Source organism: Lactuca saligna, chromosome 5, assembly GCF_052625555.1.
Source record: "Lactuca saligna cultivar CGN05327 chromosome 5, ASM5262555v1, whole genome shotgun sequence".
Taxonomy (NCBI): domain Eukaryota; kingdom Viridiplantae; phylum Streptophyta; class Magnoliopsida; order Asterales; family Asteraceae; genus Lactuca; species Lactuca saligna.
In genome coordinates, this window is record NC_136421.1 from 2,823,214 (window position 1) to 2,833,751 (window position 10,538).

Here is a 10,538-nt window from a genome sequence, read left to right on the forward strand (position 1 = left end):
CCTATCCCATTTTGTTGAGCATAGTGATTCGATTTCTGATCTTCACTCCCATCTTAGCATCGACTAACAGAAAGAGGGAGATGTTTTACATGATTCTTTAAATTGTTGGGAGTTTATTTTTCTCAATTCCAAACCTAGCGGAAGGGAATAGATATCAGAGATGGAAGGCAAGGTGAGTGAGTTATTCAATTCCCTTTCCAGTATATTCACCATGACTACATTTGTTGGTCAAAAGATTCACATCTCAACATCGCCTCCTTCATCTCTATCAACCTCTCCTTAACCCTAATTTTATATATATATATATATATATATATATATATATATATATATATATATATATATATATTGAATCCACCTCTGATACTAAGCTGCTACACTTTGTTTTCCTTAGCCCTCATTCGACGTCGTTTCCATCTCCGATCTCACACACCTTCTAAAGGTGGTTTTGATTGGCGACTCAGGTGTTTTAAAGCTTCGACTTACTCACATTATTATGGCTCCATGGATTTCATTCAACGTTTGATTTACTCTATGCTATAACTTAAAGAGAGGCAAGCGAACTATTCTTTTGTTTTTGGAGGAGCCTGACGTAATGGACCTACGAGAAGACTTGGTATTGGAAAGAAGCCGCCATTCATGCATTTGCTCAGTTCGACGTTTTTGTTTTCATAGTCTTCTACTTCTACCATTGTTGCCCAAGAAGTCCTAACATTGATTTCTTAAAGATGGTTAGTAATCAACTGTGATTTTATTATTTCTGCCATCAGCCACTTCATATGCCAACAATCACATTTTCTAATCGTTTTTATCTTTCTCAACATAAGCTAAATTTCCAATTTGTACCAGTTTCGTTATATTTAATGTCGTCGATTGTTTTCTAATTTTTAATATTTCATTAGTTCATAAGTGTAGATTATATGATGGAGGTTATCAGCCATGGTCAGAAATTAGATATTCTGGGAACTAATAGCCTAATACTATCTTCATAAGCAACAGATCGAAGGCATTAACATCCATGATGGTAATTTTAAATCTCTCAATAGTTTTGTTTTCTAAATCATTAATCTGTGTATGAACATTAGATTATGTTTTACTTTTCCTTCCGGAGTTGGTATAGGTGATGTAAATGAGAGATATAGAAAGAAGCACATGTACTCGGCCGAAGTGTACTTCTTCAGTTTGAGTCATTTTACTATGTTTGTGACATTTTATTAGTTCCTAATGAATATAGAATGCATGCCAACTGTTATTACTCATTGTTTAGTTTACTGGATTTGTGTTGTCGTTGTTATGAAACAAAGCCTTGATACTTGTAATACTTTGCTTATTGCTATTTTGTTATTCTATATTTTTAACCAATTTAATGTTGATTTTCCGTTTATCCATGATTTTTTGTTAGATTATTTGCTTTCATATTCTAAGGCTTTTTCATTATTAGGGTTAATTTTTTTTAATGTTTTTGTGGTCTATAGATACCCGATTGAAACCAGGTTACAGGGCTAACAACTAGACATATCACCACCACCAACAATCTTTTGTAATTAGAATATTTTGTACGTTTGAAATTTTAATTTTGGGTTTATATTTTAATTGATTTACATCCTGGATTTTTTACTCTGATTTTGGGACCACACACTTTTGGTGGATGTGCAACTAGAATCAAAGTGGATAAGTATATATTTCCTTTTTCTAGACCACTTCAACTTCTTGCCTTTCATTTCATTTGTTTACTTTTTGATTCTTCAACTTTCTACTCATCGATTTCTTCTCAGATTATCAATGGCAAAATTTGTAGGTGAATTTACTATACATTTTATAAATACAATGGCATGCTAACAACATTTTGGGTCTTAGATCTTGCATTCCGACGATGGCTTATTTAATTCATTTCAGTATATAATGTGACTTTTGCTCATCATAACATGGAATTAAAACCCTTTTTTAAAATATTCAGGTTGTTGAAATGCTTTCACTTGGGTCTTTGGAGACCGATGCCATTTTGTTGGTAAGTGGATTTTTTCTGAATAATCTTTTTTTTCGTGAGTTATATGGTTTTCCCATGGATTTGATGATGTCATGCTTGAAACATGTAGGGTGGACTTTTTTGTATATGATATATTATGGGTTTTTTTACACTAGTCATGATCAACATTAGTAAATCATTTGATGCACCTATCAAGGTAACGTCATAGAAGGGAACATATATCTTTTGTATATATATCTTATGAAACCGGTGGCTATAATAATCTAACATAATGTATGTGCAGCTTCTATTTCCATCAAGAATTGCTGCACACTTCTTTTCCATGCTTCATTTAGGTGACGTTGTAGTTCCAGATATGGCCTTAACTGGTGATTTTTTTTTTCTGAATACTTAATGGCATCCTTTGGTTTCTAAGTAATTTGGTTTCTTATTTCTAAGAGTGCCACTATTTTAAAAGTGTTTCTCTGGGGTATAGACTTGGGTTGGTTCTTACAATTGTTGTCATCTTATAGTTAAAGACTAAGAATTAAAATTGTCAAGAATCATCAAGTACACCATCTGTCATTTAGATTTGTTCCTTTTTATTTTATGAGATCAAGGCTAACAGCAGGATAGGTCATAGTAACAACAAGAAATCAAGATCAACATCATTATGACCAAAATGCCCCAGCCGCTTTCTTCCTTGATTGCTTTCTTTATCAAACCAATCCCGCCACCTTTTCCTTCCTAGTAGTATATGATTACCACAATTGTCACTGTGAAAAACTTTTATCCATTTCTTAATGACTTAATATCCTAATAACTATCTCATTTTTAAAATGATGAATAATATTGCTGTAAAATTGCGAATCGGATTTTCTTTGGTGGTGAAATAGCAATGTCCATTTCTTTGATGTATCCAACCCCGCACGTGGGGTTCTTCCCTAGTTATTATTTATTTATTTATTTATTTTGTGGTTGACCCTTCTGCCTTTTGCTCTTTTTCTTGAACTTTCGACTTGAATAAATTCGTCAAGGATAGATAATGCCTAGATGGTATGGGTTTTTATTCTAAAAACCTATCATACAATTATATTCATGAAAAAAAAAATATTATTTTTTTTATTTATTAAATACATTATTTTACTTTTCAAGAGGTCAAAAAATAACAAGAAACATAATCTCAATGTATAATAATTATCATATCATTTAAATGAAACTGATTAATACATTTTACCATAAATTTGGATATAATCCATAGATGAAAAAATAATGTGTACTTTATACACGAGAAAATATAATGTATTAGTTTTTTGCATATCATATATAATTTTGTTTTTATTTTTTGGTTTTGAATGCTTGCTGTTGAAGGTTATCATAAACAGACTGATGGATTTTGAGAAGAAGATACGTTAAATTATAAAGAGAATAGATATTTTGTTACTTGTTACCTCGAAAACCTAATACCAATTCATCTGTGTAGTTGTTGGCTAACAAACCCCTCACAATCTTGTATTGGAAGTGTCGCTGTAACATCTGTCTCTCAAGGTATTATAATTTAAGTAATTAATATTAATTATTGGACTAACGAAGGGGCAAATGGACTTATGGAGTGGACCTTAGCAAAATGGCCAAATAGTTAGGCTGCCCATAAGTCGTACGTTGGGCGTAAAAAATAACAAGAACCATAATCTCAATGTATAATAATTATCATATCATTTAAATAAAACTAATTAATACATTTTACCATAAATTTGGATATAATCCATAGATGAAAAAATCATGTGTACTTTATACATGAGAAAATATAATGTATTAGTTTTTTGCATATCATATATAATTTTGTTTTTCTTTTTTGATTTTGAATGCTTGTTGTTGAAGGTTATCACAAATAGACTGATGGATTTTGAGAAGAAAATACGTTAAATTATAAACATAATAGATATTTTGTTACTTGTTACCTCGAAAACCTAATACCAATTCATCCATGTAGTTGTTGGCTAATAAACCCCTCACAATCTTGTATTGGAAGCATCGCTGTAACATCCGTCTCTCGAGGTATTATTCAATTTAAGTAATTAATATTAATTATTGGACTAACAATGAGACAAATGGACTTATGGAGTGGACCTTAGCAAAATGGGCCAAATAGTTGGGCTGCCCATGCACGTACGCACAACATACCAAGGAGTACGTGCAGCGTAAGTGAGCAGACTCAAAACCCTAATTTTTAGGGTTTAAGCCATATAAATACCACATTATGGCTCAAACCCTAGCCTCCTTACCAGTCCCTCAACCTCAGAAAACCCTAATATGCCCTCATACTCCATTGTTGTGTGTGTTTGACGTTTTGAGCTCATTTTTGGTGAAGAAAAGCTTGGAAAAAGGGAAGAGGAGTTGAAGAAGAAGAAGAACTTGAGTATCTTGAGCTCAAGGATCTGGAACCATTTCATCTTTTGGCACTCAAAGGAGGTATAAAGCTTCCAACTTTCCTCTTAGAAGCTTAGATCTAGGATTATGGAGCTTTGGACCATTTTAGGTCTAAAGCATGGATCTTTTTCACGCAACCTCGTTTTTGAGCTTAGGGTTGCCACCCTTAGAGCTCAAAGCATTCCTTTAGCAGTAACGTTTCAACCTTTAAGGCATTTATGTAATCATGCATGAGATCTAGCCATTTCCATGGAAGTTTATTGCTATTTTTCCAAGTTGGGTTCATTTGGTGGATTGCAAGCCACCAAGCGATCGACTTTATGGATCAAGACATTGAAGAGGACTTGAATCTGTATTTTTAGCCTTTGGGTTAGAGTATTAAGCACTTAATGGGAAAAGAGACTTAACAGTGAAGTACTGTAGCATCCGGGGTTTTCCAGGTATTATTATTATTCATCCTAATTGAAGTGTGGTGTGGTTTGGGTTGGGCTTTGACCTTTGGGTCTTGCTAGTGGGCTGAGGAAGCTGAGTATTTGGGGTGTACAATGCCATGTACGCCCAGCGTACTCGTGGAAAGGAAGAGCGAAGGCCAAGCACGTACATCTAGCGTACTAGGAGTATGCCCAACATACGTGTGCATATCCTTAAACCCTAAAAATTATAGTTTGCTCCCTATATAAAGAACATAACCCCTATTGGTTCAACCTCCCTTCACTCTTACCCAGCCACCACGAAAACCCTAGCTCCCTTTGTGTGCCTTTGTGTTCTAGAAGCCATTTGAGAGTGTTTATGTGTTATTTTAGTGATAAAGAAAGAAAGGAGCTTGAAGAAGAAGCAAGGATCCACCAAGAGCTTGTAGATCCAGAGGATTGACACCATCTGACTCTTTTGAGGTATCAAGCTCCATACTTGACTATTGTATGCTTAAATTTGTTTATTTGGGGTTTTTTATGTCCTTTTTGGACCCCCATTGTTAGGAGTGTTTGAGTATTGTTGGTTCCAGAGCTTAAGAGTTGTCCTTTTAGACTCTTAGAAGTACCTAGGGTCATAAAAATCAGATCTTGGTGGTTAAGCCAAAACCATGCAAGGGCTACATGGTCTTAAAGTAGGAATAATGGACCAAAATCATGTTTTTACCCCAACCTTGCATGCAAGCACATAAAGTTCATGACTTTATGGTTTAGGAGGTCTAAAAGGACCTGGATCTGCAGTTTGGACGTAACGACATAACAGATTAAGTCATGAATAAAGTCCCAAAGAAGCTGGCTAGTATGCTGGGAGTACTCCTTGGTACGCTGTGCGTACTGGGTAAAACTCCTTGTCTTGGTCTAGGCCAACGTACGTTGGGCGTACATGCCGGGTACGTCGCGCGTACGCATGCAGATTGGGAAAAATTAGGCTTTTGGGCCCTAAGAGGATGGGTTTGGACTTTTCGGCCCCATGGCCCACTGAGAAGTATCATTTTGGACATAGGAATAACAAGATTGAGTATCAAGCATTTTTGGGCCAAGATTGAGCCCTTAAGGATTATTATATTGGACTTGGGAATTTTGGGCTCATTTAGGGAAATAAGGTCTAAACCAGAAATTGGACAATGAGTGGGCCCTTAGGGAATCCTTAATGGGCCATAAGAGAGTTGGGCTTGATAAGCTAGAATCTGGACTTAAGTATGTCCCAATTAGACCAAAGGGTAAAACGGTCATTTTACCCTGAGTAGTGTTATAGACTCTCGTTGAGTGTTATGTGTCTCTGATAGTCGGGAGTCATTGGAGCAACTGCTATAGATTTCCTCCATGAGATTCGACTCACAGTTTACAAGGTGAGTTACCCTCCAGTAGAAGTGGGTCTAAGGCACCAAGGCCAACCCACTAGTAGTTGGATAAAGTTGAGATGATTATCTTTGTGATAATTGTCTAGTTTGCTATTACTTGATATTTTTATGTGCAAGTATGCTATGTTATATATGATAGTGGTATTTAGAGGGGAATAGTCCCCCGATCGGTTGTTAGGACCGAAGGGTAGGTCGGACACCCCAGATATGTCTGACAACATGTTATGATAGATTGTTATGTGATAGTAGTAGGGGTGAAATAATCCCCGTGACCGGGTGAGATAGACCGGATGGTAGGAAGTCACCCTAGAATAGCCTGACATGGGTAGTCAGCACCCCATAATGGCTTGACATGGGTAGTTAGCACCCCATAATGGCTTGACACGGGTAGTCAACACCCTAGAATGGCTTGACATGGGTAGTTCGGGCACCCCAGAATTGCCTGACAGCATGTATGATTGTATAGTATGTGGTATGATGGGGGAACTCACTATGCTTTGTGCTTATGGTTTTTAGTTTTGGTTTCAGGTACCTTTTCATCCAAGGGGAAGGAGCCAGCAACGTAGCAATGCATCACACACACATGATTTCTGCATTGAGTGTTTTGGGATTGTACTCTGATTTTTATTATTGTTCGATGTTTGTTTTTGAGACATGATTATGATTGTTTATGGATGAATATGATATCGACAATGTTTTTAGTAAACGATTTTTATAAATTACTTAATTAAAAACGAATTTTTTGGACTCGAAAGTTGGGATGTTACAAGTTGGTATCAGAGCCTTGGTTTGAGGGATTCGGACACACCTTCGAGGGTGTCTGGACTCAAATCGAGGGCTTTAAGGATTTTTTTCAAGAAAATAGTTTTCAAAAATCTAAGTAAAAGAATTTTGAGAAAGAACGAGGTGTGTGATGCGTGCGACTAGCCAAGATCAAGTAAGTTTTCCCTAAGATACCCATGCTTGTTATGTTATGTTATATTATATGTTTATGAGAATCGCATGCTAGATTAGGGCTAAGGATATAGGAAGATGCCTTGTATGTCTGTTATATGATTATGAGAACTGCATGATAGATTAGGGCTTAGGATCTAGAAGGATGCCTTATATGCTTGTTGTATGAGCTTATTGAGTTGTATGTTAGGGCTGTTAGTCAACAGTATGAGACCCTGATTAGGTCATGTTTGATTTGGTTACTCAATGCACGAATGCTGCTTGCTTTGTGGGGATCCTAGCTAGCCTTAACTAACTAGCAAGTGGATATGTAATAGTATTCACAAACTAGTTAGGGAAGGAAGGTAGGGACTCCTTGTGCAGCTGATGGCGGAGAGTAGGTCGGAGAGTGCCCTAGGTTAAGCCTAGGATGAGATTAGCGTGGAGAGATGTATTAGTAGAAAGGGACTTGGTGAAGTCAAGGCTGTTCTTAAGGTAATTACGGATAGATGTGGAAGGTAGTATGGGCCCGTACTACTGGAAGTAGAGGATCCGTACTTGAATCAAGTAAGGCTGAGATAGAATAGGGAAACTTGGAGAGTGTGTGATCTCTCAAGAGTATATATGACCCTGACTTCATTGTGTTTGTTTCAGTATGGAAATTACGCGACATGGAGCAGGATCTGGGTCAGGATTAGGGTCAGGCTCGGGCGTAGGATCCGAGTACGTTGATGATAGGCTACACGAGTTCATCGCGTCTGATATCACGAGAGGTATCCTTAAGGCAACCCCGATCATTTCGTGTCGATCAAGGAGGGGATTATTGAGTTGATGGAGGATCACCTCGAGATATTCATGAGTGATTTGGCATATAGCCTGTCAAGTACGCGCACACTGTCCTTCAAGGACTTCCGAGGGATTGGTGCACCCGACTTTTATGGGGTGAAGGACCCCATTGCTGCCAGAAGATGGATCATAGACATTGAGTCTGCACAGTTGATGAGCTTCTGCCTAAGGGGGTCAAAGGTCCGCTTTGTTGCGGTTTGTTTGAGGGACAGAGCTAGGGATTGGGGGGAGTCAGGCGGTAACTCGCTGGGAGCCCCAACCATTGAGGCTACGACTTGGTTAGACTTTGTAACCAGGTTCAGGGTTGAGTTTGTGCCAGATGTGGAGCTTCAGCAGCTGGCCAGGGATTTTCTTAATATGAGACAGACTATCGAGTCAGTGGCGGAGATCACCGCCAAGTTCAGGGAGAGGGTCTTGTTGGTACCTCAGTATGCGGGGTATGAGGAGATGCGGAAGACCCACTACCATGATATGTTGAGGGATGATATCCAGGAGCATGTCAACTGTTCAGCTTGCCCAACCCTGGAGTCCATGATTGCCAGGGCACGGGAGAGAGAGATTGATTTAGAGCACCTCAGGAAGAGGAAGGCAGAGACAGAGTTAGTATTGAAGAAACCCAAGGGATTTGACGCTAGGTCGAAGGGCCATGCAGGCGAGAGCCGCTGTAGGAAATGCGGTAGGCCGCATGAGGGAGCTTGTAGAGCGGGATCGTCAGGCTGCTAAAAGTGCGGAAAGACGGGACACTTTGGCATGGATTATACTGCCCCACCCCACAGTTTAGACATCATACTTGATTTGCTTCCATTGTAATCAGAGGGTCCATAAAAAGGCCAATTGCCCTAGATTGACAGCAGCAGCAGCAGCGCTAATGGTGGCGTCGACTCCAACGACAACACGAGTTGCGGATGACCGGCAGGTCAAGGTTGAGGCTCTAGTGGTGCGAAGCCAAGCATTTCATTTGACAACCGAGGAGGCCCCGCCGCACCCGATGTGGTGACGGGTATGGCTTCCTCTCTCTAACTTTTATATTATGTTGCTGTGATTTTGATATGTTATGTTATGTTATGTGTTCTGTTCAAGATTGTTCCATGTGAACCAGTTCAGGTGTTGTTTGATTCGGGTGCTACCTGATCATTTGTTTCTCTTGCTCTTAGCAAAATGTTTCTGTAGCACCCGATCCATGGTATGCATTCAATTCAAGTATTTCTTATGTATTCCTCTGGGACTCGACGAGTTGGAGGCCCAACTCGTCGAGTAGGGTTGTGATCCACAGGAAGTTTAAGTGATCTACTCGATGAGTCTGGAGACTGACTCGGCGAGCAGATGTTGCTTGAGTGAAACCCTAAATTGAGGGTTTTCACCCTATTTAAACACATTATAACACCCCAACTAGCCCCCATTGTCCAGAGCAACCTAACTCAAAACCTTAGCCATTTTTGTGTGTTCTTGAGCCTTTTGGTGTTATTTTTGTGTGACTGAAGGTTGAAGAGGAGAAGGAGTCTTGTGAGATCAAGGGGAAACAAGAAGATTCAGAGTTTTAAGCTCGGTTCCAGCTTATTTGAGGTATGAAGCTGAAACTTTGTCTATTCATTGCTTGGATCTTGATTTTGGACCTTTTCTACATCCTTCTAAGCCCTAGTGAGGATGTATTCGGGATTTGGTATAAGAAGTGAGTTTGTGCTTCAGATCTAGGGCTATTGGGGGTCTTTATGGCATAAAGGTGCCCACTTTGTTGCCATAAACACCCCATGCATCTTGTAGACCATCTTTTATGGCTTTTTGAGCCAAATACCCCATACATGTACACCAAGTTTAAAACTTTACGTGAAAAATGGACATTAGGAGGCCAAATCTATGGTTTTGGTATGTTAAGACCCATTTAAATCGACTGTATATTAATGGTCAAGGATGGACTCGACGAGTCGTTCTTAGGACTCAACGATTCAGGGTGTAATGACCACCAAATCCTTTATGTAGATGGATCAGATGATAGGATGGAAGGTCCCTTAGTTGTTTAGGCTTATAAGGGACTTGGGAATCGTGGGACTCGACGAGTGTTTGAGAAAACTCAGTGAGTCCAATGCAATCTCCCAATCTTTGAAGACGGACTCGACGAGTTGTTCATACAACTCGGCGAGTCATAGACTGGACACATTCTTATGAGAGAGATGAACTTGACGAGTTTAAGGATGAACTCGGTGAGTCGGATGAAGATGGTCCCGATGGTATGATTGTAGGAGAACCCATTGAGTTCTTGCTAGACTCGACGAGTAGGATCGGAGGTTGGTTTGGATAAGAGGAGTATGGACTGGACGAGTTGGTAGACCAACTCGGCGAGTCAGGTCAACTGGATGTTGACTTTGACTGTATTGAGTTGACCCCGATCATGGTTGCATATTCAAATTGATAACTTATAAGGGTTGTCGTGTAGGGATTGAGGAGTCGAGGAGAGTTGAATTTCACACCGAGGACAATTCAGAAACTACACAACATCGAGGTGAGTTACTTTGCAGTAGAAGTGGGTCTAAGGCA

General features: G+C 39.0%; 1 protein-coding gene across 15 annotated transcripts; it reads left to right on the plus strand.

Annotated features, from left to right (window-relative positions):
* The first annotated feature begins 1,715 nt into the window (after positions 1–1,715).
* On the plus strand, positions 1,716–6,950 carry LOC144997408 (uncharacterized). 15 transcript variants are annotated; one of them, XR_013659794.1, is made up of 8 exons: positions 1,716–1,794; positions 1,958–2,008; positions 2,097–2,183; positions 2,271–2,355; positions 3,960–4,024; positions 4,343–4,438; positions 5,200–5,289; positions 6,756–6,949. XR_013659794.1 is itself a non-coding variant. In XM_078957313.1 (7 exons), the coding sequence occupies exons 1-6, from the start codon at positions 1,783–1,785 to the stop codon at positions 5,253–5,255; spliced, it is 345 nt and encodes a 114-aa protein (XP_078813439.1). In that variant the 5' UTR covers positions 1,722–1,782; the 3' UTR covers positions 5,256–5,289; positions 6,756–6,949. The 15 variants fall into 15 exon arrangements, 6 of the variants coding, with proteins under 6 accessions (XP_078813438.1, XP_078813443.1, XP_078813439.1 ...); XR_013659795.1 differs by having other exon boundaries at positions 2,271–2,322; XR_013659791.1 differs by having other exon boundaries at positions 4,338–4,438; positions 6,756–6,948.
* Positions 6,951–10,538: the final 3,588 nt, after the last annotated feature.